The following is a 25,585-nucleotide window of genomic DNA, read 5'->3' on the forward strand; positions in this document are numbered from 1 at the left end:
TTTCTAATAAATAATTACAATAATACATTTATACCAATATACACACAAAACGGAAATGTATGACTAAAATATTGTAATCACTATGTACATATTATGCAGAACATATAAATCTAATAGAAGTTTCGTATTTATTGTTATGAGTTATATTTATTTATGATAATCGTCTTATAAGATATGTTTAAATATATTTAAGTTTATTTATTATATCAATTCAGTTTTATTTTGAATTAGTCACAACTTAGTACTATTAAAGAGTCTATACAACTACAATTAAAAAAAAACAATCATAATCCAATTGTAAAGCCGAAAACTTAAACTACAGCAAAAAAATTTATAGCTAAAGCAACAAAATCAACCCATATGTTTAGGTAAATTGACATAAACCAGCCTATAAATTTGATTTTTAAACTCATCAAAAGAATCTTCTTATCGTAAGAATTGCTACACTTTCAGTAATCCCTTCTTCTTCGAGTACCGTTGTGGTAGCTTTAGCCTTTACAATCTCTCTTCCCTCTTCTCTCGATTGATTCATTGCACTTTCAAGGGATGAAAGCATTTCTTCTTTATCAATCACTTTCCCCTTCTCCCTAAACTTATCTTCTTCCACTTCTTTTAATATGTTACCAAGCTGGTCCATGTTTATATTCCTTAATATGGAGCTAGCACTACACGGGTCTTTGGTAGTACCACCTTTAGACTAATCTATGCGAGCTCTTCTAGTATAAAGTCTCCCTTAGGAACTTCCTCAAATAAACTAAATATTAGAAACTTTTTTGGATCCGCGGGAGAAATTTTCAGCATTTCACGGGCTGCATGCAACCTTATGATTCCCGATATTGTTCTCGAATGAATTTCCCATGCTTGCAAGGGAGATTCAACATTGTATTTCTTCAAGAACTGGTGCATTAGTTTTATCTCCTTTACAAGCATAAGCCAATGATCCTTTCTCTTAGAGCTGGTCATTTCCACAAACTCTAAGACAATTCCATCCTCACTAAAATGCATCACAAATATAAACACGTTACAAGCCATACACATTACACAAATGAGGCAAAATTTTATAAGCTTACTAATATCCACACAAAAAATATATTTTTGAAACAAAATAAAGAGTTAAGAATAATTATGCCCCGTCGTGATGTAGTAAAAATATTAACTATCGTAATTTTTGTAAAACGGTTCATGTTGAGAGTTCTAAAGTTAATCAGAAGGAAACATTCAGAGTGAATGGATATAACTAGTTTGCTTAGCAATGTTAGTTAAGCAAGGAATATAATTAATCATTATGCAGGAATACATACATATACGGAGACTCATAGACAATGGCCTTGTCAAAAAGAGGTGCACCCATGGACCAGTGGAAATATGCTTTGCAGAACTGGCACCGTCTTTGGTAAGATCTACCCTAAGAGCATCTTCATAGTTTATAATTCCTGCGGCTTCGAAGTATAACCCATATAGTTTGTCAAAGTAAGCCTGCCTACAAAAGTCAAGACATTTTGTTAAGAAAGTAGCAGCCATATGACTATGAACTAAAGTTGACACGCATAACATAAGGAAATAAGGCAGGAAAACCAAACCTGGCCAGCTTGTTTCTTTAATGTGGCGGACCACTCTCTGTGAAGCCATTGTTGCTTCTACATGCAATATAATTTCATCATGCGCTAAATCGACCCCTTTAGGCTTCGTTTGTTTTTGCAAATACTTCATACACCTTGACGATATAGAATTGAAACAAATAAAGAAAATAATACATGATTTATAACGTGCTTAAAACCCAACTAAAATTCTTTTGCTTTTTGGAACACCAACTAAAATACATATAATTAAGAATCGTTACTTGTATATTTCTTTAACAAACATATCGTAAGAGTTGTCAAAAAAAAAAAAACATATCGTAAGCTGGGAAGTGAAGGTGGTAGCCAGTAGGAGCGGTAAGAGTGTCAAACGTGTATCTTCCGTTGGTGATATCAACACTGAGAGGAATGGTTGAGGCCAAATAGACAAATGCATCTTCACCCACACTTGGTTCATGGTCAGCCTATAATCAATGCACATGAAATAAATAAAAGTTGAGGTGTTGTTATCATTTAAATTAGGATTTGATCAGTTTCACAGCTTTAACAACGCAAGAATTTTTCTTACTAGAGCGGCATTATATATCTGAATAAAACAGAGAAATGTCATCTTGCTCTATGGAAAAGGTAGCTTGAATCCGCTTATCTTCACTCTCCTTACCTTCTGCTTTCCTTTGAACACAAGTAACCAAGTAAACATGCATTTAATGAAACTCCAAATCCAAAACGATTCAAGTCTCAATGTTTGAAGAATTAGGTACCAAGTGAGACTCATTGTAATTGACATCCGGTTGTTGACACGCAAGCATCATATCGAAGGTGAGACGGGTAAAAGAAACATCTTTGATCCTCTCAGGTATGTACTGACAAACCCTACTCATCGCCTTCGAGTTGCAATACTCCACAAACTTCCTCGAGTAAGTACCTTCGGCTCCAGGCTTCCATTGACATTCAAACTCTTCCACCATTTCATCTATGGTTGACTCTAGTTCCCTGCAACACCAATTCTAACAAAATTCACGAACCGCAATCACTACTCCGAATTAAACCGATGCTAAACCGCTCAGGAATATCGGTTTCAGTTGGTTTGTAATTCTTTTGCCGTAACTACCAAGGAAGAAGCGAAAATTACAACTATTTTGCTTTCTACACTTTAATTTCAGCGTCAAAATCCTTAACCTTCTATATTATATTATATATATCGGTTTACTAAATTAGATAACCATTCTGGTTTAGTTTCCTTTTGCTAAACCAGCTATATATAAAGCTGATTGTAACAACCTTTGGAAAATTAATTCAATCAGTTCGTTACATTCAATATGGTATCAGATCTGAGACCTTGACTTCCATGGCACCTACTATACTGCTTTAGTCACGTTGTGGGAGGAGCATAAGAACTATGTTGAGTTACCAGTCTGCACTTGTGGCCGTTGTGAGTGTAATGCTGCAGTCTTATGGGAGAATCTTCAACAACAGAGTCGTGTAACCAAATTTTTGATGGGGCTGAATGAGGCATATGAACCTACTCGTCGCCACATCTTAATGCTCAAGCCGATTCCAACGATTGAGGATGTCTTTAACTTGGTGATTCAAGACGAGCGACAGAAGTCTATCAAACCGTCTTCTACACCAGCTACTGCAGTCTTTCAGAGCTCGGGTCCTGCTGAGTCTCTCTCTCTTGATACTACTCAACCTGAGAATCCGGTTCTTGCTACTTCTCATAACAATGGTGGTTATCGTCCTAAGTCCAGACCTCTTTGTACGTACTGTGGTCAACTTGGTCATGTGGTTGCTAAATGTTTCCATCTTCACGGCTACCCTCTTGGTCACCGTAACAACAGACCATCAGCTCCAGGAACTAGCTTTACACCTCGAGGTCAAAACCAGCATCCACAACCACGACCATCAGCTCAGAACAACTTCGTTCCTCAGCAACAACAATATGCTAATCCGAATGTTGCTGCGAATGTTCTGACTGAGCCACAGAGTCAACCTTCAGGAAAATTGGACCGAGGTCAATTACAGTCACTCTTGAACCAGCTTCAGGCGTTCATGACTCCTACTGTGAATGCTGTCACAACTCATCAATCGACAGTTAATGAAAATGGATACATGGATCCTCAATCTACGTCTGGTAATGTCTCAAAAACATCTCTTTTCCTTCCATCCACAAATATCACCCTACCCTTTACATCTACAAGCCTTCGCTTTGATAATAATATCCTTACTCAATGCCTCTCTTCTCTTTCTCATACGATCACTAATGGTTCTTGGATAATTGACAGTGGAGCAACAACGCATGTTTGCTCAGATTTGTCACTGTTTAGTCAGACTTCTCCTGTAACTGGTGTTACAGTCTCTCTACCTAATGGCATTAGGGAGTCTATATCTCATATAGGAACCGTGCATCTGTCTTCATCTCTCATTTTGAAAAAATGTTCTGCATGTTCCTTCATTCAAGTTCAATCTCATTAGTGTTTGTACTCTTTTGCGTGATAATCATCTCTCTGCTCACTTTTACCCTGATCATTGTTTACTACAGGAGTCTACTCGGGGCTTGATGATTGGTAAAGGAAGTTTAGTGAATAATCTCTATGTTCTTGACCCTGCTATTGCTGCTTCTTTGGAATTCTGTGGATCCTTGCAAGTTGGTGGACATCTATGGCATCAACGCCTTGGACATCCCTCCACTTCCAAGTTAAAGTCTCTTACGGGTATCTTGCCGCTTTCTACAACTAGTATAGATAAAAGTATAGTCTGTCCTGTTTGTCCATTAGCTAAGCAAAAGAGATTACCGTTTGTTTCTCACAATAACATGTCAAAGTCTGCTTTCGATTTGGTTCACTTGGATGTTTGGGGACCCTTTGGTATTGAGTCTTAGAGGGATATAAATACTTTCTTACTTTGGTAGATGATTGTACAAGAGCTACATGGGTTTATATGATGAAAAATAAATCTGAAGTTTTAAAAGTTTTTCCCATCTTTCTTAAGCATGTCATGACTCAATATCATACTGTTATCCGTTCAATCCGTAGTGATAATGCTCCTGAACTGGCTTTCACTAATCTTCTTAATGAACATGGCATTTCTCATTAATTCTTGTGTGCTTATACTCATCAACAGAACTCTGTTGTGGAGAGAAAGCATCAACATATTTTTAATGTTGCTAGGGCATTGTTATTTCAATCAAATGTGCCGCTTGTTTACTGGAGTGATTGCATATGCACTGCAGTTTTTCTGATCAATCGAACACCATCTGACTTGTTAAATGGTAAATCACCTTATGAAGCTTTGTTCAAGAAAGTTCCTGATTACTCTTTTCTCAAAAGCTTTGGTTGTTTGTGTTATGCATCCACACATCTTAAGGATAGAAACAAATTCTCTGCTAGAGCTGATAAGTGTGTTTTCTTAGGTTACCCGAGTGGTTATAAAGGCTATAAGGTTTTGCATCTAGACTCGCATAAGATCACTATCACAAGAAATGTGGTTTTTCATGAAGATTCATTTCCATATCTTGATACATCTTTCTCTGTTCCACCATCTCTAGACATCTTTACTAAGACCATTATGCCTCTGCCTATTCCTGTTGTTCTTGATACTGTCATACCATCATCTAGTGTCTCCCCTAGTCAACCTAGTGCTAGTAATAGAGAGACTGTTCTAGTGGCTACAGGACAAGGACGCTTACTCGGTGACAGACCTAAGCGACATACGCGAGCTCCCGGTTACTTATCTCAGTACCATTGTGCTTTTGCTCAGAGTAATCTTGATCTCACTCCTTCCTCTTCTTCTTCTTCCTCTGTTTCATACCCTATATCCTCTGTTCTTGCTTATGATAAACTCAACTCCCTTTATAAATCCTATGTCCTATCATATTCCCTTGAGACAGAACCAACGTCGTTTAAGCAGGCCATGTTATCACCAAATTTTCGAAAAGCTACGATTGATGAGTTGCAGGCTATGGAAGCAAACAAGACGTGGTCTGTCGTCTCCTTACCACCTGGTAAAAACGTCGTCGGTTGTAAATGGGTTTATACCATTAAATATAACGCTGATGGCACTATCGAGAGATACAAAGCACGCTTGGTTCACTACAAGAAAACAGATATTTAACGAGGGCCAATTTCCTCGTTAATTCCTCGTAAAAGGAAGTTTACGAGGAATTAACGAGGAAATGGGTTTCGTCGTTTATCGTCCGTCGTAACACACATTTCGTCGCCATTTCCTCGTAAAGTAGCGAGTCAACCATTTCCTCGTAAAGACGAAGTAAACATTTCGTCGTAAGTTCCTCGCCGCATTTCCTCGTAAAATCCTCGCGGCCATTCCTCGTAAAAACCACGCGATGCATTCGTCGTTACTTACACGTAATTTCTTTGAAAAGAAATCCTCGTAAATTTGATGTAACTTCCTTGAAATATTTTCCTCGTAAACTCCACGTAGATTCCTTGAAAAGCTTTCCTCGTAAATACCTCGTAAAATATTCCTCGTAAATTCCTCGATTAGCTTTCGACGCAAATAACTCGTATATTGCGAATTTTCGTATTAATAAATAATATTGATAAATTTAATAACTATTAATTTAATTTAATAAAAATATTTAAATATTTGTGGTTTATAAATAAATTTTAAATAAAATTCAAATGCAACAAAATATTTTATATATAAATAAGTTTTGGATTTTATAATACATAAACCGGAAAAAAAAACTAAGGCTCGTTCATCGCCTCGTAGAATTCCTCGCTCCTCCTCGTAACATCTTCCTCATCATGTGTGCCCGATGACTCGCCTGGAATGGGATTTTGTTGTTTCATTGTTAAAAAATATATCTAACGAACATAAATTCCGTAAACCTATCTAAATTCCCTAAACTAACTGCCTAATATACTAAACTAATTATGGGGAGCGAGGAAATTACCATTTCGAAGGAGAGAGGAATGGGAGAGGAGTTGGAGAGGAAATGAGGAGGAATTGGAGAGGAAGTTGGGACGAATGGAGAGTGTGAGGTTTGGGTTGTATATATAACTTACGAAGGCGTCGCAATTTCCTCGTAGTTTTACGAGGAATTAAAGAGGCCCGTCTTTTATTTCCTCGTAAAATCCTCGTAAACTTACGAGGAAATTGCGAGGCCCGTCCCAAATCCAACGACGAATAAGCGAGGCCCGTCTTTCTGGTCCTCGTAAATGCCTCGTAAATTACGAGTTTTTAACGAGGTAAATTTCTAAACCTCTAAAATCAGAAACCCCAAACCCTAAACCCCATCTTTCTTATATTCTACTTTATATATTACAAACATATCTTCCTTTTAACCTCAATATCTTCTTAACATTTCAAAACTCAAAATTTAAAACCACAATTCTTTAACTTCTAATATCAATCTCTTCTTTCTAATATAAACTTATACAAAATCAAATTATTTATTTAAATTTTCTATTTTCCAACAAAAATATAATCTTTTGAAGATTTGAAGATATAATCTTCTTAACATTTCAAAACTCAAAATTTAAAACCACAATTCTTTAACTTCTAATATCAATCTCTTCTTTCTAATATAAACTTATACAAAATCAAATTATTTATTTTGCAACAAAAATATAATCTTTTGAAGATTTGAAAATATAATCTTTTGAAAATTATAAAATTATCAATGGGGTTTGGAGTTTGGGATTTAGACAAAATAGAAGAAAGATGGGGTTTGGGGTTTAGGGTTTAGGGGTTTAGACAAAATATCTCGTTAAAACCTCGTAAACCCACGAGGAAATTACGAGGAAATAATAGACGGGCCTCGGTAATTCCACGTAAACTTACGAGGCCTTTACGACGATTTTGTCTTACGTGGAATTAACGAGGCCCGCATTTTTCTTTTTTTTTTATTCCGTCGTTATTTCCTCGTTAACTACGAGGAATTAACGAGGTATGCTTTCTAAACGCCTAAAATCTAAAACCCCAAACCACAAACACCATCTTTCTTATCTTCTACTCTTCATTCCAAACCTCAATATTTGTTTTTTTTTTTCATTCCAAACCTCAAACCTCAATATTTTTTTTCATTCTAAACCCCAAATTCTTATAATCTCAATCATTCTAAAAAAAATGTGCTTTAGTATTCCTCGTTAAAGTCACGTAAAACATTTCCTCGTAAAGAAGATGCGAATTTACGTTGTGTTTACGAGGAAACGCTATTTCCTCATTTCCTCGTAAAGATGATGCAAGCTTTACGTGGTTTTAACGAGGAAAGAGAATTTCCTCGTTAAAACCACGTAACATTACGTTGTTTTAACGAGGAAATGTTTTCTTCATTACTTTACGAGGAAATAACGACGTTTTATTCTTTCTTTGTAATTTTCTCGTAAAGTCGACGTAATTTTACGAGGATTTTATTTCCTCGTTAATTTTCCTCGCCAAAGTGTTGTTTTCTTGTAGTGGTTGCAAAGGGCTTTACTCAGCAAGAAGGAGTTGATTTCACTGATACATTCTCTCCCGTAGCCAAGTTAGCAAGTGTCAAACTTCTTCTTGGTCTTGCAGCTATACATGGATGGAGTTTGTCTCAAATGGACGTCTCAAATGCTTTCTTGCATAGCGACCTTGATGAAGAAATATTCATGAGTCTTCCTCAAGGCTATGTTCCTGCTTCTGGAACTCTTCCTCCTAATCCAGTGTGCCGGCTTCATAAGTCCTTATATGGCTTAAAGCAAGCTTCTCGCCAATGGTATCACGGTCTCTCCGAGGTCTTCCTTTCTGCTGGATATACTCAGTCTCCAGCTGATAACACATTGTTTGTCAAGCAAAGTGGCTCCATCTTTACTGTTGCACTTGTGTATGTTGACGACATCATGATTGTTGGAAACAATGATGATGATGTTGCTCTTCTCAAGAAGACACTCGGTGCTCGTTTCAAGATCAAAGACTTAGGCCAGCTCCGTTTCTTTCTTGGTCTGGAGATTGCCCGCTCTTCTGAAGGTATCTCCATCTCTCAACGAAAGTACGCTTTGAGTCTGCTTGCTGATGCAGGTCTTCTCGCTTGTAAACCAAGCTCAGTACCTATGGATCCTTTGGTTAAATTGAGCAAGGACTCCGGTACTCCTCTTCAGGATCCCACTAGCTTTCGTGCTCTGATTGGTCGTCTTCTCTATTTGACGATCACAAGACCTGACATCACCTTTGCAGTTCATTGTTTGACTCAGTTTATGTCATCTCCTACTGACGTTCACCTTGAGGCTGCTCACAAGATACTGCGTTATATCAAGAACAATCCAGGACAGGGGCTCTTCTACTCTGCTTCATCTCGTCTTTGCCTCAATGCTTTTTCGGATGCAAATTGGGGAACCTGTCCAGATACTCGTCGCTCTCTTACTGGCTATTGTGTTTATCTCGGTAACTCACTGATCACCTGGAAATCCAAGAAGCAAGATGTGGTTAGTCGAAGTAGTACCGAGGCAGAGTATAGGAGTATGGCGTGATGTCTTGTGTATTTCATGGTTTTAACCATCCATTTTGCATTCATTTTGATTATTTAAGTTAGTATTTAGGTTTGTCTAGGTTGCATTGCATGGTGTTTATGTGTTTTCAGGTTTGGAGAAGTACTAATCAGATTTTGGAGCTTAAGAAGTCATGAAACGTCCAAATGGTGGGTAATGGTGCGGTAGCAGGCAACCACCGCGGGCTAAGGCAGGCCGCGACCACGACCGCAGGCAACCACCGCGGGCTAAAGCAGGCCGCGACGAGAACTCGACGAGTTCGACAGAGAGTTTCGCGGGCCGTCATCGCAGGAAGCAGAGGGGCGCGGCCTGGGCATGCATTTCGCGGGCTGTCTTCGCGGGCTTAAGGAAGCTGCGGCCGAAGTTTAAAACAGACTTTATCCAGCTTCTATTTGGGTCGGCCCAGGGTTGTTGGGTTGACCCGGTTCGAGTTTTAGCCTAGTATAAATACATTTTAGACCTAAAGGTTATCATATCTTGTTTTCATTGTAATCACATTAGCTATTTTGGTGAAAGACTTAATCTTGAGTTTCTTTTCATCTTTATCTCTTGTGATTATTGATCAATCTTGACCACTAAACATGATTAACCTTCAATCATCCATGGGTTTTGGGTTATTCATGTCTATTAGTGAGTAGTTACCTTTTGGATTCATGGGCTAGGGTGATTAGGGTGATTAAGTGAAGATCTAAGGGTGTTTAGTGTTAGATCTCTTGTTTCCTTGCTTGTCTACTTCTCTTAATGCTAGATTAAAGTTGGCCTCTTTATTCTAGAGCTCTAGACATTTCCCACCCACAAGGTGTTTGATGAAATGTCTGAACCAAGTAGAGCTTGCTCTAAACTTACCTTACACAAAGACCATTGTGTTAAGGGAGTTTAGATAGTTAATAGACTCATCCCCAATGATTGCTTAGATCTTTTACGCTCAAAAACCTTTGATGTCTAGTTGATTAAAGCAAATGAGCATTCTTCTTGACCATAGAGTTTGCTTATTTCAGTGTTCTAGACTTAAGGAAGTTATTTGATTGAAAGTTTGCCACCCTTAGCTTGGATCTTAATCACTTAAAGTCAAATGCCTAGCCCCATGAGTCCTATTGTCCTAGATTGATTGAAAGCTTGTTCCTTTATTGCATTTTAGCATAGTTCTAGTTCACATCATCATTCAAAACCTGTTTGCACTTAGATTAAGCATAGATTTGTATTCTCAGTGCATTGAAATCACATAGGATTGGTTCGACATCTCATATACTACTTCATTTGATAGGGACCTGAAAAGTCCTGTTACCAAATTGGCGCCGTTGCCAAGTTCTATTGTGATTTTGACATTGGGATTTAGTCATTTGCTTGAGACTAAGTCATTTTTATTATTATTGTGATATTGGCTCTGCTTTTTCCTCTTTCTTTTTCATTTCAGGTGTATGAACTTGAGAAGTAGAGGGACTACAAACCTCACTCCTCTAGTATCAGACATCCGGGCTTTGGAAAGAGAGAATACAAGAAGAAGGAGAGAAGAGGAGCAACAGGCTCATTTCAACAGATTAGGTTTTGATATGGCTCACCATCAGAACCCGAATCAAGATAGAGAGATCCCCTTAGAAGCTGCCCAAGAGGGAAATGGTCAAGGAGCTGCCAACCTTCGACCACAACACCCACAGCGCCAAGCTCGCGCTATTGGAACCTATGACCGCCCTCACATTCATGGTCATATGTTGGGAATCAGAGCACCTGCTGTAGAGAACAACAACTTTGAGATCAAGTCAGGACTGCTCAACACCATTGAGAACAACAAGTATCATGGTCTTGCTACTGAAGATCCTTTTGACCACTTGGACAAGTTTGATAGCTACTGTGGTTTGTCCAAGACCAATGGAGTGTCAGAAGATGCTTTGAAGCTCAGGCTCTTTCCTTTCTCTCTGGGAGACAAGGCAAGACAGTGGGAGAAATCTCTCCCAAGCGACTCTATCACTACTTGGGATGAGTGCAAGGAAGCATTTCTAGACAAGTTCTTCTCCATCTCCAGGACAGCTAAGATCAGGAATGAGATCTCTGGGTTTCAGCAGAGGAACTTAGAAAGTTTCAGTGAAGCATGGGAGAGGTTCAAAGGCTACCAAGCTCATTGCCCACACCATGGCTTCTCCAAAGAAAGCTTGTTGAGTACCTTCTACAGGGGAGCTATACCACAGTGTAGAAACAGACTTGATACAGCCAGCAATGGATTCTTCTTGGGCAGAAACGAGGTGGATGCAGAGGAGCTGATAGAGAACATGGCCAAGAGTGACTCAGTATACAGTGAGGATCATGATAGAGTCAACAGAAGTGATGATCAGCAGACCAAGAAAGAGCTCAAGTCTTTGGAAGAGAAGTTGGACCTACTTCTTGCCAACAAAGCTAAGCTGGATCAGATGAAATCAGTTGGGGAACAGCAACAAAAGCAGGTTGCTGAGATCAAGAAGATTGATGGCTTGGAAGGACATGAAGAGGTGTGCTTTATCAACAACAATGGAACTTGGTATAGGAAAGAGCCCAACTTTCAATACCAAAACAACTACCAGCAAAAGCCCCTCTACAACAACCAACAAGGTGGTTATCAAAGTAACCAGCCTACTCAAGCTAGAGGAAGCTCTTCTCAAGCTCAAGTTCCAAGTTCAACCACGGAATCTATGTTCAAACAAATCCTAGAAGCTCAAGGGAAATTTGCTAAGGACATTGGAGATGAGTTCAAGGCTGTTCATGCCAAGATTGATGGAACTTATTCTGACCTCAACAACAAGTACATGCAACTTGCCTCTCACGTCAAAGCTTTAGAGAGCCAGGTTGCTTCTTTGCCTTCATCCTCCAAGCAGCCTATGGGAACTCTACCAGGGAAAGCAGAGGCAAACCCAAGAGAACATTGCAATGTTCTCCTCTCTAGTGACACTTCTCAGGTCGCCAACTACAAGAGAGAGGTAGATGAGATTGAAAGATTGGTGTTTGGAACTGAAATTGAACAGGTTGAGCATGTGGTTGTTGCAACAGCTGAGTCCAAGATTGTGCAAGAAGCTGACAGGATAGTTGCAGCAAAGGTTGAGCAGAGCAGAGAGCACAAGGCTGAGAAACCAGTTGAGAGAAGATCTGATCAGAGGCTGAATGTGGTGAAGCAGGAAGACACTGAGGTTGAGCTATCCCCCTATGACAAGCTCCCTTTTCCAGAGAGATTCCTCACCAAAGCTCAAAAGAAGGTGGTCTCCAAATTCAGAAAAGACTTGAGTGATATTGGAGTAAGGCTTCCAGAGATTCACAACATGCAAGCTGCTCATGTCCAGATGATGCTCATCAAAGACATTCTAGACCACCAAGCTGAAGTAGCAGAGCTCCTGGACATCTCTACACTCAAGCTTGATCCACCAATCCCACCCAAGTCCCTCCCTAAACTAGGACACCAAGGGATGTTCACTTTGCCTTGTTCCCTTGGAAAGCTTAACTTTGATGATGCTCTAGTGGATTCTGGTGCAAGTGTGAATGTGATCTCACTTGAGGTGATGAAGAGTCTAGGGATTGAGCACATGCTCCAAGACACATCTACGCTCCAATTTGGGGATTCCTCTTCTACAACCCCAATTGGTATCATCAAGGATTTCCCTTTGCAGCTTGGAGCATGCACCATCCCTATAGACCTCACTGTTTTGGAGATGGCAACTGGGAAGATAGTCCCATTGATCCTTGGCACTCCATTCCTCACAACAGTGGGAGCTTGCATAGACTTTGCCAACAACAAAGTCACACTCCTAAATGTGAACAAAGCTGTCTCCTACCCTCTTCAATCACCTAAGTTGAAACCTGAGTATTGTGGCACAATAACTTGTGGAGCATCCTCCATTGAGAAGACAAAGGCTGAGCTGAGTGGTATTGAGAAAGAGGTTCTTGGTGAAGAGTCCCCTAAGGAGAAGTGTGATGAGCACTTGGAAAGTGCTCAAAAGGAGGAGGTGAGTGAAGCCACAAAGGCCTCCCATGGCAAGAAGAAGATTGTGAAGGAATCTCACCCTCCACCTCTTGAGAAGACTCCTCACACCCTCACTCTTCATCCAATGAAGCTCAAGGATGGAGCTATTGAGTATAAGATCAAGTGCAAGGGAAGGTCTAAGCCATTCTCAAGTGCAAGGGCCATCATCACTCCACAGTTCCAAGATGATCCACTCAAGCTTCAAGAGCTTCTCTCTCACGTCCTCACCATCACTCTGGAAGGTGGGAAGGATCCTCCTTCTCACTAGTACAAGAGAAAAGGTAGTCAAGCTAGTGACTCAAAACAAGCTCACTTGGGAGGAATTCCCATGGTTATCCTTGTATATAAATTTGCAATTTTCATTTCTTTATGTTTTCAATAAGTGTGGTAGAAGTTTCAGGCCAGGTCCAAGTTCCAGCTCTAGACACCCATTACCGCACCTCACTCTCCACTTGAGGTATCACTCCAACCCTTCTTTGTACATATCATTGCCTTTATCATATTTTCGGTATCTCTTTCTCTCTTACTCACACAGAGACTGTGTGATTTAAGTGTGGGGGAGGTACCAAGTATTTGATCATGTTTGCTTTGTTGATTGTGAGTCTCATGCATTGCATTGTACATTCATATATGCATAGAAAAACCATAAAAATTAAAATTTTTGAAAAGTGCATAAAGAATCATGTAGTTGCATTACTTGCATTCTTAGAATTGAGCCTAGATCATATAGGTTGCATTCACTTGCATATGGAGCAGCTGTTGATAATTCCTTGTAAAGAACACTTATTTGCACTGAAAGTGACACCCTAGTTAAGCATATCAAGTAGCCTAAGCATCTCTTTAAAACCTTGCACGCTTCGAGCCTTGAAAACTCTTCTTGAAACTTGTATGCTTGCTTGCCATTGACATTGTTCTGAAAGCCAGCTCCAAACTGAACTTAGGCTTTAAATGAACTTAATTTATCTCACTTATGGGCATTTGCATACTTGATCATGGTTCTCATACACATTTGGGTTATCTTTTTCCATTGTACCACTCTTTGTTAACCCAAATGGAACTCCCTCACCCTTGAGCCCTTGCCTTTCTTTGAAGCCAACATTGATTTGCATGAGTGAGGCCTTTTCTGATAGCTTGTCATGTGCAAAATCTTGAGAGTATTAGAGGCGACATGGATTTGTTCTCATCTCTTGCTAGCATAGGATCATTATTTGAGCTAGCTTCTAGGATGATGGTTGGGTTTATGTCCTTTATGAGTTTGTATCTTGGGTTTGGGTAGTGAGAAAGTTGAGAAAGATGAGCAAAAGAGTGTAGATTGAAAAGAAAAGTCTTAGGGACTTTAGAATGAAAAGAAAAGAAAGCTCTAGATTGTGCTATTTGACTCCTTCCCCCTAAATAAAAAAAAAAATAGAGAAGAAAAGAAAAAAAAAAAGAAAAAAAAATGATAAGAAGAATCAATAAGATAGTGGGGAAGGGAAAAGAGAAGTAAGAGCTAAGTATTGAGTAAAGTTTGTCCCTAGTTGGCTAAGTAAAAAGAAAAGAAAAAGAGAAATTTGTTCATTGGGGTAGACATGAAAATGAGTTGCCAATTGGGTTATAGAATGAAGTGAATGGGGATAGAACTTGTAATCACTTAGGAAAAGGGTAGAATGATGAGAATGGATCCATGTATGCATGAGTTGCTTCTAATCTTAGATAAATTTTGCATAATGATCAAGCTCCTTGTTCTTGAGTGATAACTACTTTAAAATGATGCATTTGAACCCTTCTCTTCTTTCACTTTAAACCATTTGTTTACCTAGCCAAATGATTGAGATCATGTGCCCATTTGTGAGAATCCACCTTGTGTATGTGTGTGTGAATCAATGTGAGAGCTGGTAGAAAGACTTGTTGGTTGATGAGTATTGCATCTTGTGTAAAGGCATAAGAGTATCTTGATAGGCCTAGAGAAGCTAGAGTGTAATAAGAGAGTTGGTCATGCTATTTGCTATGTTTCTTTAGGATGTCAAGTTGAGTGTTTTTTGTGTTTCTTTTGGCTATGGACCCCCCCCCCCTTCAAACCTCTTCTCCTTCTTGATCTTGAAAGTTTACTTGTGGACAAGTAAAGGTCTAGTGTGGGGGAGTTGATGTCTTGTGTATTTCATGGTTTTAACCATCCATTTTGCATTCATTTTGATTATTTAAGTTAGTATTTAGGTTTGTCTAGGTTGCATTGCATGGTGTTTATGTGTTTTCAGGTTTGGAGAAGTACTAATCAGATTTTGGAGCTTAAGAAGTCATGAAACGTCCAAATGGTGGGTAATGGTGCGGTAGCAGGCAACCACCGCGGGCTAAGGCAGGCCGCGACCACGACCGCAGGCAACCACCGCGGGCTAAAGCAGGCCGCGACGAGAACTCGACGAGTTCGACAGAGAGTTTCGCGGGCCGTCATCGCAGGAAGCAGAGGGGCGCGGCCTGGGCATGCATTTCGCGGGCTGTCTTCGCGGGCTTAAGGAGGCTGCGGCCGAAGTTTAAAACAGACTTTATCCAGCTTCTATTTGGGTCGGCCCAGGGTTGTTGGGTTGACCCGGTTCGAGTTTTAGCCTAGTATAAATACATTTTAGACCTAAAGGTTATCATATCTTGTTTTCATTGTAATCACATTAGCTATTTTGGTGAAAGACTTAATCTTGAGTTTCTTTTCATCTTTATCTCTTGTGATTATTGATCAATCTTGACCACTAAACATGATTAACCTTCAATCATCCATGGGTTTTGGGTTATTCATGTCTATTAGTGAGTAGTTACCTTTTGGATTCATGGGCTAGGGTGATTAGGGTGATTAAGTGAAGATCTAAGGGTGTTTAGTGTTAGATCTCTTGTTTCCTTGCTTGTCTACTTCTCTTAATGCTAGATTAAAGTTGGCCTCTTTATTCTAGAGCTCTAGACATTTCCCACCCACAAGGTGTTTGATGAAATGTCTGAACCAAGTAGAGCTTGCTCTAAACTTACCTTACACAAAGACCATTGTGTTAAGGGAGTTTAGATAGTTAATAGACTCATCCCCAATGATTGCTTAGATCTTTTAGGCTCAAAAACCTTTGATGTCTAGTTGATTAAAGCAAATGAGCATTCTTCTTGACCATAGAGTTTGCTTATTTCAGTGTTCTAGACTTAAGGAAGTTATTTGATTGAAAGTTTGCCACCCTTAGCTTGGATCTTAATCACTTAAAGTCAAATGCCTAGCCCCATGAGTCCTATTGTCCTAGATTGATTGAAAGCTTGTTCCTTTATTGCATTTTAGCATAGTTCTAGTTCACATCATCATTCAAAACCTGTTTGCACTTAGATTAAGCATAGATTTGTATTCTCAGTGCATTGAAATCACATAGGATTGGTTCGACATCTCATATACTACTTCATTTGATAGGGACCTGAAAAGTCCTGTTACCATGGCGCATGCTACTTGTGAATTGATTTGGTTGCAACAGCTTCTCACGAGTCTCCACATCAAAGTATCCTCGAATGCGAAGCTTTTCTGCGACAACAAGTCTGCAATGCACATTGCGACGAACCCAGTCTTCCACGAACGAATGAAGCATGTGGAGATCGACTGTCACACCGTACGAGATCAGGTCAAGAAAGGCTTCCTCACTTTGATGCACGTCCGTAGTGCTGATCAACACACTGACATCATGACGAAGCCTCTCCATGCTGGACCGTTTCACTCTATTCTCAACCGGATGTCCATTTCAAAACTCTTCTCTCCGCCTGATAGCTTAGTTTCAGAGTCTTGACCGGGGCGTATTATGTTATATACCGGTTTACTAAATTAGATAACCATTCTGGTTTAGTTTCCTTTTGCTAAACCAGCTATATATAAAGCTGATTGTAACAACCTTTGCAGAATTAATTCAATCAGTTCGTTACATTCAATATTCTATTAATCAAAACATAGATCTGCAACTATATATATATACATACGCAGAGACGAATTATACACTGTGAACATCTAAGAACGACGTCGTTAGCAATGGATGGCAAGTGCTTCATCTTCCTCTAGTGAATCTGCTATCTTTTCAATTTTTCTTTGTTTGCTGGCTTTTTCTTTTCGTATTCTGTTTTGGTGATGTAGAGAAAAAAACTCCTCCAGTGTCAAACTTCTGCGTGGTGTGACATGTGACATACGGTATGTCACATACCCATGCAAATAGGCGTAAACTGAAAATCGTACATAAACGCCGTCGTTACGAGTGAAAGTTCATATTCTGAAGATGGGCCTCATAGTAACCTAAAGGCCCATTTAAACGAGTAGAGGGGAAAATCATTTCTTATAAAGGAAAAACGCTGTAAACTCACTCGAAGCTATCTGTAACAAAATCACGGCGGCGAAGATGGCGGAGGCTGCGATCCTAGGGTTCCTGCAGAACAACGAATCAATCCCAGATTCCGGTAATTTCGCCGCGGAGCACAACCTCGACCACGAAGAAGTCAAAAACGTAATCAAGAGCTTACAAAGTTTTCGCTACATCGAAGCTAAGGTATACCACCACCACCACCACCACTCACTACTTCCAAGGAGATCTATGCGTTGTGGATTTTTTTTATAAGAATCTGTTTCAATGTACTGAATGTGCACAGGAGCTTAAACGGGAAACACTGGTGTTGACTGATGAAGGGAAGAAGTACGCGGCGGAAGGATCGCCGGAGTTTCACTTTTTCTCGGCTGTTCCCGAGGAAGGTACCATATCCAAGGATGATCTGGAGGTGATTGATTTACTCTCTTGTGATCAATATGATTTGTTCTAATCTTATTTACCTGGTGACGTGTCTAAGATTCTGGTTTTGTTGTTTCAGAAAAAGCTAGATGCTTCTGTGTTCAAAATTGGAAGTACACAAGCTGCTAAAAAGAAGTGGGTTGCAATGGGAAAGCAAGTCTCTAGGAAGGTACCATCACTATTCTTGTTTAGTTTTACATGGCTTGGCTTCTACTGATTAATCCAATGAGATTTGACTTTGTACTCTTCTTTTGTTGTAGGTTCAACATGTCGAAGATAAAGTAAAGGAGTCTCTTTTACAGTTACAACAAGGACTGGTTTGTTTTTCATCTCTTTTCATTTCAGAACTATTATTATCTAGAATTCGAACCTAAGCTTAAAATATATGAGACTAAGTTGGCCTTTTTCTCTCGCCTTCAGGAACTTGACAAAGAAAGTCTCAACTCTCTCAAAACCAGGAAACTCATTGCATCACAGTAACTACCTGTGTGCCTTTTCTTTTGTAAATTTGTGTGACATTATTTTAATGCTTACCTCTTTTTCTTCTTAGGGGATGGACGGGATATTCTGACATTATGAAAGGTCCCAGTTATGCTCCCAAAAGGAAGACTTTCGCTACTGACTTGACTCGAGAAAATCTACAGAAGTGAGTACTAATTTTAATCTTTGTTTTCGACCTATTTAGTTATTTTGTTGGCATTGAAAAAGTTCGGTACTCACGTGCAGCTGGAAAGAGTTGGAATTCAAGGAGTATAACTTCAATGCTATGGGACAACCTCTTGATGCAGGCCATCTCCATCCCCTTCTTAAGGTACTCAAGCGTAACAATAGTGGTTGACTTCAACCCCAATGTGTGTGTTTTTATAACTCATACTGAAACGTAGTTTTGGTTAACTTTTCTGTTGCAAAAATTTAGAGTAACCAGCTTTTCATAGCCTATTAATTTATTTCTTATTCTTCTGCATTTCAGGTGCGGAAGCAGTTCAAAGACATATTTTGTCAGATGGGGTGAGTCTTTTACCATCTTACTACTACTACTTAATTTTTCTCTACTACCAAGGAATAGTGATTTTCAACATTGTGGTCACAGATTTGAAGAGATGCCAACAAACAACTTTGTGGAAAGCAGGTATCTTCTTATCACTTAGATGTCTTAAACTTTGTGTGAAGACAAAGGGAATTATCTTTTATTTTCATTGGTTGATCACAAAAATTTTCCTCTGCCATGTAGCTTCTGGAATTTCGATGCACTGTTCCAGCCTCAGCAGCACCCTGCTCGTGACTCTCATGACACCTTCTTTTTAAAAGGTTCAGTGTTTGAATCCTCAGTCACTGAATATGTCTCAGCTAAGGTTTCTGACAGGTCGACGGTTCTTAATTGTAAATGTGTGAATATTTGATTGTAGCTCCTTCCACAACGAGGGAATTACCAGAAGACTATGTCGAAAGGGTGAAACAAGTCCATGAGTCTGGTGGATATGGATCTCGAGGGTAAACAACCTGTTTTGATGCGTACTAGCTCAGATAGTAGTTAACTAACTATTAATTTCTGATCATGGTTTTTTATATTGTACAGGTATAACTATGAGTGGAAAAGAGAGGAAGCAAACAAGAATCTTCTCCGTACACACACAACAGCAGTCTCGTCTAGGATGCTTTATGCACTCGCAAAGGTCTGACTCAATTTCACTTTTCCCTCCCAATTCTGAATCCATTCTTGGTTTATTTTCACCGTTGAATACCTAAAGTGGGGGTTGGAGTGTTTGCCTGTTTCCTGACCAAGGCATTTCCATGTCTATAGCTGTGTCTATCCTCGATATGCATATATTTCAATGAATCATGAAGCATATATATAGACGTTTTGAAATTTCGTGTTTTTTTGTGCAACACTTGGCTAGGCGTTTGCAAACTTTGCAAAAATTGTTTCTGGTACACTACTCATTTAATCACTTACTATAATAGGGACCTTTCACTCCCAAGAAGTACTTTTCAATAGACCGCGTCTTCAGAAACGAGGCTGTTGACAAAACACATCTGGCGGAATTCCATCAGATTGAAGGTAACTAATGATTTGTAACAATTGGAGAATTTCAGAATCATGAAAATTGCACTGGAATTTCCTGTAAAAGTTTGCGTCTCTTTTCCTCAGGTTTGATCTGTGACCGTGGTCTGACATTGGGTGATCTCATTGGTGTATTAGAAGCGTTCTTCGCTCGATTAGGTGAATTCTCTTCTTATTACTTCTCCCACTTGCTCTTTATTTTGATGCTTCAGAGTCAAATTGCGATAAAACAAAGGCTTATGCGATTACTATGATGCTTTTACAGGGATGCCCAAGCTGCGTTTCAAGCCGGCATACAACCCATACACTGAACCAAGCATGGAGATTTTCAGGTAAAGCTCAAAAAAATCATCATCTCTATATATGCAAACAGAAGAACAGAAGACACTTAAGATTATTTTTTCTGCTACTTTTATCAGCTATCATCCAGGACTAGAGAAATGGGTAGAGATTGGAAACTCTGGCATGTTCAGACCCGAAATGCTGCAGCCAATGGGTCTGCCAGAGGATGTCCGAGTCATTGCATGGGGTCTTTCTCTTGAAAGGTAATGGAGTAATAGAGTTCATTGCCATCTTTTTTCATCACAGAAACATTGCTGAGTCTTTCTTTTGCTTCACAAACAGACCAACAATGATCTTATATGGCGTTGACAACATCCGTGATCTGTTCGGACACAAGGTACAACATCTTACTTTGTGGTGATACTACAACATACCTGAAGAAGTCATAGTAGTTCTCATTTGGTTTAATGTTATAATTGGTTTACTACAGGTGGATCTCAAACTCATCGAACGGAATCCCATCTGTCGCGTTGGAATCTAGTCGGCTTGATTTGGATTATGAATTTGCTACAGTTTCTTTGATGCAGTTATGCTAAATGCTATACACAATCTATGATCCTTCCAATTTTACTTTTTGACTTGTTTTATTATCATCATCAGTTTAAAGATTATATATCAACTTTTTTTAATAAGACATTAAAGAATGAAGATTTTTTTCGCTTTAATACATTTAATCAAAGACTAATTCATACATTGGTTCTGTTATAATTATGTGTAAAATGTACATGGATATCTATGTACAGAGCTCTCATGTTATAATTTTGCTCATTCTTCCTCTGCCTCGGGAGAGTCTGAGAAAGCTAACTCCTCGTCGGAGATAGTCTCATCCAACAGCTGAGAGTCAAGACCAGCTTCGAATCTCTCTCTTCTCTCCACTTTGTCTCTGACTCTCCTCTCAAATTCTTCATCAGAGCAAGCCAACATGAACCTGAGCTTGAAGTTAACTCTATTCTCAACCATAAGGGTGTGCCTTGGTATTATCCGACGCTCCAGAGAGTAGCTAAAGAACCTGTTCCAAAATTATAAAACTTCATCATTTCTCTAAAGCTGTGTTTAAAGGTGGTTATATCATTTCATTGTAAAGATTCTTACCTGGGAAACTCAATGAGATCTTGAAGCGGACGGATCATTGTTCTTCGCAAGTAACTGTATTTTGGACGTAGTATATCAACGTTGTATCTGAGCAGCATCGGGAAGTCAGCAATCATTTCACCTAGTTGATGGATTCTGATCCCTAACGATACATAGTATCTCATGTTCGGTTCTAGCTTCGTCCCTATACTGCATCCAAGTAGAGCTGGATCCATTGCAAAAACTTTACCAATATCCTTCTGGCTTACTCCTGCTCTGGTTAAAAGAAAAATCACCTGCACGACCAACTTATACAGTATCAGAAGCACATTCTATAGATCTCTGGTTTAAAAAAAAAGGAATGTTATAACACTAACCACTGGTCTGATTTTCTTGTAGAGGCTATAGGTTAGCAAAGAAGGAAACTTTACTAACATGTTTCCGATTGCTTCATTAGGAATACCCATGTCCTGGAAAAATCTAACCTTTAAAACACACAAGAGAAGATGAGTTAATGGAATCTGCTGCATGTAGTTCATAGTATCTAACAAAAAAAAGTTCAAATAAAATACCTTTGGTGCTATTGTCTTCTCCAAATCAATGCAGTAAAGAATTGGTTTGACGACAAGGATTCTTTTCATTCCTTCTTTGGAGATTCCAAGGTAGTAGAAGTATTTGGCCAGAGGCTTCCATCTTTCTTCTATACTGCACCCCATGAGATGTGGCTTGAAGGCTAATAATCTCCCAACATCTTCTGTGCTAAGCCCAAACTCTTTCAGGTAACTGATCTGGTATTATAAAGCAAGAAAGACATTTATGAACTCAAAAATCAACACACAAACATATATAAATAGCTTTTAATACCTTTTTCTCCATCTCCTCGAACGAAAAGAAACCAACTATCTTTGGATAATCAAACACCATAGTGCCAAAATCATTCTGATTCATACCCATATTCATGAAGAAATCAACACGGCTTTTGACTTCTTCCATGCTGAAAGAAAGCAACTCGGGACATCGGCCAACCACATATCCCATCCAATCCCTCCTCACACCATTGCTCTCTAGATACTCAACAATCTCGTCTAGCTCTTCGCGGCTACGTTGCAAGATGTTGTCCCCGGATCTCAAGAAGGCAACTCCAATGAATTCGCCTTTCACATGAATGGTTTTGAGCCACTCGATCGTGATTCTAATGGAGTCAAGGTTTCCTTTGGACATGCATATGATCTTCCCAATTCTATTGTATGAAAACTCGTGGTACTTCAACCACCTGCACAGTTGAAGAATCATAATGAAAAAACTACTACTTTCACAAACCCCTTACAAATCAAGCTAACAATACTGCATGATCCACTATACAGTGAAAATGAAGTTCAGCTTTCAGTTAAGCTCAATTAGTCCTAACCGAACATGCCGAACCGAGATTTTCAATTTTTGGTTCATGTTCGGTTATGGGTTCTGAACCGATCATCACTTTTCCAAATTCAATTCGCTTATCGGATCGGCAATCAAAATTACCGGAATATGACCCCAAATTAAACCTAAAAATCAAAAATTTAAATTCAGTTCGGTAAAATTAAAAAAAAAAACCGAAATTACACATAGTTTTTTGCTAACCGAAACTACAAAACTTCGGTAAAATTTCAATTCAATTCGGTAAAAATAAAATTAAAAAAAACTAACAAACCGGACTAACCAAACCCGCAAGACTAGCTCAATCATAGAGAAAGTCAGCGTTTTCTTTCTCAGAGACCAAACGTCGAACACTTTATGAGCACTACTAGTAAAGAGGCCAAAGGAGATATGAAGCAAGGATGTTGACCTTACAAGCGGCACGAAGTTACACTCCTCTATCACCGTCCTAGCGCGGATGTTGAACCTCGTCTCCTCATATTCCGGCAGCCGCTTCAACGCCGCGGCTTCGATCATGACATGATCAACGAACTCACCCAAACGATCAGTCACATTAGTCGCGTACGTGATCCCAAACCTACCTTTCCTCACCAGAGACTCTTTTATAATCTCCTTCGTCACTTTCCTCCTTATCTCAAGCGCCTTAGCTATCATCTCTCCCTCGTCGTCGTCATCGGAGGAGCCGAGGAATTTACGGAGGGAAGGGAGAGAGGAGGCGACGTCGGGATCGGAAGCTGATTGGGCGTAGATCGAGCCGGGGAACTGTGGAGTTCTTCTGGTGACGAGAGAGAGCTCGAGTAGCTTCGATCTGTCGTCGTCGCCGTCGTCATCACGCCGAGGAGGAACGGAGGTTTCTTGGGATTCGTCTGGGTTTTTGGTCTGTTTCAGGTTTTGGTTGTGGCGGGTGAAGAGAGAGAGGGATCTAGCATTGTGGCGGCGGCGGAGGGTGACTGTGTCGTGGGATTCTTCGGAGTGGTCGTGACGGCGGATGGAGGAGGAGACGAGGGAGAAGGGTGAGGTGCAGCTTGCGTTGCAGTGGAGAAGCATGGAGGAGGGAGAGAGATAGAGCAAGGTCGGAGGATTGAATTGATACAAGATTATACGGTAAACGGAGAAGAAATGGGAGAGAGATAAAGCAGCGAAAGCTAGGAATGACTTTTGTGATAATCGTTTGTGTAACAAATGGTTCCATGGTCTAGCGGTTAGGACATTAGACTCTGAATCTAGTAACCCGAGTTCAATTCTCGGTGGAACCTTACTTTTTGATTTTTTTGGGCCCTTTCGATTGTAATTGCCCTTTACAATCCTCTTGGATCCAGATTGTAATGGTCCAAGTTCCAAAGTATTTATTTATTCCGTTTGTTTCGTATTAATATTAAGTGTTACTTTAACTTTTTAACTTTTTTTTTGTTGCATAAAAAATATCGTTTTATAATTTTAATATAATTTACATTTACTTTCAACTCAATATTAATTACAAAATGCATTGATTTTATAATATTTCTTTATCTAAAATGTTATTGGTTAGATAGATAATATTCCCTCTATTTTTTTATAAAAGACGTTTTAGAACGTTTTTCTTGTTTTATAATACTTGTCGTTTACAAATTCGTAGACAAAATATAACAAAATTGACTTCTTTTACCCTTATTCTATCTCTATTATAATTATAGTCTAGACTAAATTAATCATTTATGAAAGGTTAGAATAGGTATTGTACTAGTTACATAAATCTGTGTGCAAACATAAAAAGCATCATATAAAAAAGAACGGAGAGAGTATTAATAAAATCATACATGTATTTCAATCAATTTCTTAATATGTGTGGAAAATGTTTAAGTAACGCTCTTTATAAAACGGATGGAGTAAAATACTCCATTCGTTTCACTTTACTTGTCGTTTTAGGTTCGTGCATACGGATTAAGGAAACATTTAGTTTTGTATATTTTCAAAATAAAAACATCTTTACTCATACACCTAACCATATTTCAACCAATAAAAAAATAAATAGAAGAATCTTATTAATAAGTTTTGCAATAAAATCATAAAATGACACTTATGAAACGAATTTTTTTCCCTACAATGACAACTAATCTCAAACATAGGGAGTATTTAACACTGAAAAATATATTTAGTGAAAATGTATAAACCAAGAAATAAATTTAACACATTTCTAAAATAGCCGTTGTACTTTAGTTAGTTTCACTAGTTCCAAAAGAAAAGCTCCAGTTACCAAAAAAGAATTAAAGATTGAATTATCATTTATGTCATGCATAAAAGAATAATCGAAAACATAAACTTGTCATATTTTCTATAAATGATTAACAAATGTCGTGAATGACTCACAAGTCATAAGAAGTCTCAGTATAGAACCGGTGGTGGTGGCCTAGTGGCGCTTGAGGGAATTAATAAACCCAATACGGCGAACCCGGGTTCAAACCCCACCGGCCACACGGATATGAGTTAATGCTTTCGACTCATTTGAATGCCCAGGAGAGGGTCTATCCGTGGACTGTACCTCCACCCGGGGTTAGGCTTGTGTCATCATTGACCCGGGTTTAACCCTTTTTTTTAGCAAAAAAAAAAAAAAAAAAGTCTCAGTATAGAAAACTCCTATTAAGTCTTTTCAAATGGCTTCCCCAAATGTTGAGTTCAAGTGCTATGTTGGCGGTTTTGACCATTTACACTGATGAAAAAGATCTTGAGAGAGCCTTTTCAAAAGTTTGGCGACGTTATCGATTCTAAGGTCATTCATGATTTCTAACCCAAGATTATGAATCATTGCATCTATGGAAACATGTGTTTCTCTGCTACACTTGTAGTGTTGGTTTAGTCTTTTGTTGCTTTAGGTTTTTTGGAGGAAAGACTTACGTATCTATTTGCTAATTTTTGTTTATCTTTATTTTTTC

At 39.0% G+C, this 25,585-nt stretch overlaps 3 protein-coding genes and 2 non-coding genes across 5 annotated transcripts; 2 read left to right on the top strand and 3 right to left on the bottom strand.

Moving 5' to 3' along the window:
* Positions 1 to 412: 412 nt before the first annotated feature.
* LOC108808589 (uncharacterized) lies at positions 413 to 17,186 on the bottom strand. Its single transcript, XM_056987387.1, is given in 12 exon segments — positions 413 to 690; positions 693 to 994; positions 1,302 to 1,350; positions 1,353 to 1,458; positions 1,461 to 1,480; positions 1,581 to 1,714; positions 1,841 to 1,871; positions 1,903 to 2,041; positions 2,117 to 2,251; positions 2,342 to 2,570; positions 17,011 to 17,066; positions 17,169 to 17,186. Coding segments are annotated over 12 exon segments (1,497 nt in total).
* Positions 11,080 to 11,186, bottom strand: LOC130497168 (small nucleolar RNA R71). The gene has a single exon (XR_008936179.1). It is a non-coding gene; the product is annotated as a small nucleolar RNA R71 (small nucleolar RNA).
* Positions 17,187 to 17,351: 165 nt separating the features above from the next.
* LOC108812778 (phenylalanine--tRNA ligase alpha subunit, cytoplasmic) lies at positions 17,352 to 20,854 on the top strand. Its single transcript, XM_018585129.2, has 18 exons — positions 17,352 to 17,548; positions 17,649 to 17,774; positions 17,865 to 17,954; positions 18,046 to 18,102; positions 18,206 to 18,261; positions 18,336 to 18,431; positions 18,512 to 18,596; positions 18,756 to 18,793; positions 18,876 to 18,914; positions 19,017 to 19,093; positions 19,192 to 19,276; positions 19,362 to 19,458; positions 19,748 to 19,844; positions 19,935 to 20,006; positions 20,113 to 20,179; positions 20,267 to 20,392; positions 20,472 to 20,526; positions 20,620 to 20,854. Exons 1-18 carry the CDS (start codon positions 17,402 to 17,404, stop codon positions 20,668 to 20,670), a joined length of 1,461 nt encoding a protein of 486 aa, XP_018440631.1. The 5' UTR covers positions 17,352 to 17,401; the 3' UTR covers positions 20,671 to 20,854.
* LOC108812777 (transcription termination factor MTERF2, chloroplastic) lies at positions 20,832 to 23,834 on the bottom strand. The gene is made up of 6 exons (XM_018585128.2): positions 23,086 to 23,834; positions 22,125 to 22,533; positions 21,833 to 22,048; positions 21,638 to 21,745; positions 21,282 to 21,556; positions 20,832 to 21,198 (listed from the first exon to the last, which is right to left on the bottom strand). Exons 1-6 carry the CDS (start codon positions 23,721 to 23,723, stop codon positions 20,955 to 20,957), a joined length of 1,890 nt encoding a protein of 629 aa, XP_018440630.1. The 5' UTR covers positions 23,724 to 23,834; the 3' UTR covers positions 20,832 to 20,954.
* Positions 23,835 to 23,860: 26 nt separating this feature from the next.
* TRNAQ-CUG (transfer RNA glutamine (anticodon CUG)) lies at positions 23,861 to 23,932 on the top strand. The gene has a single exon. It is a non-coding gene; the product is annotated as a tRNA-Gln (tRNA).
* Positions 23,933 to 25,585: the final 1,653 nt, after the last annotated feature.

This window comes from Raphanus sativus, chromosome 6 (assembly GCF_000801105.2).
Source record: "Raphanus sativus cultivar WK10039 chromosome 6, ASM80110v3, whole genome shotgun sequence".
NCBI lineage: Eukaryota > Viridiplantae > Streptophyta > Magnoliopsida > Brassicales > Brassicaceae > Raphanus > Raphanus sativus.

Bases quoted from the DNA above. Each gene is read 5' to 3' on its own strand.
- LOC108812778 (XM_018585129.2), top strand. From the start codon at position 17,402: ATGGCGGAGGCTGCGATCCTAGGGTTCCTGCAGAACAACGAATCAATC. The intron at 18,794-18,875 runs GTGAGTCTTTTA...TTGTGGTCACAG, and splicing joins GACATATTTTGTCAGATGGG to ATTTGAAGAGATGCCAACAA. The intron at 19,094-19,191 runs GTTCAGTGTTTG...ATTTGATTGTAG, and splicing joins TGACACCTTCTTTTTAAAAG to CTCCTTCCACAACGAGGGAA.
- LOC108812777 (XM_018585128.2), bottom strand. From the start codon at position 23,723: ATGCTTCTCCACTGCAACGCAAGCTGCACCTCACCCTTCTCCCTCGTC. The intron at 21,557-21,637 runs GTTAGTGTTATA...TTGGTCGTGCAG, and splicing joins ACAAGAAAATCAGACCAGTG to GTGATTTTTCTTTTAACCAG. The intron at 21,199-21,281 runs GTAAGAATCTTT...ATTTTGGAACAG, and splicing joins GATCTCATTGAGTTTCCCAG to GTTCTTTAGCTACTCTCTGG.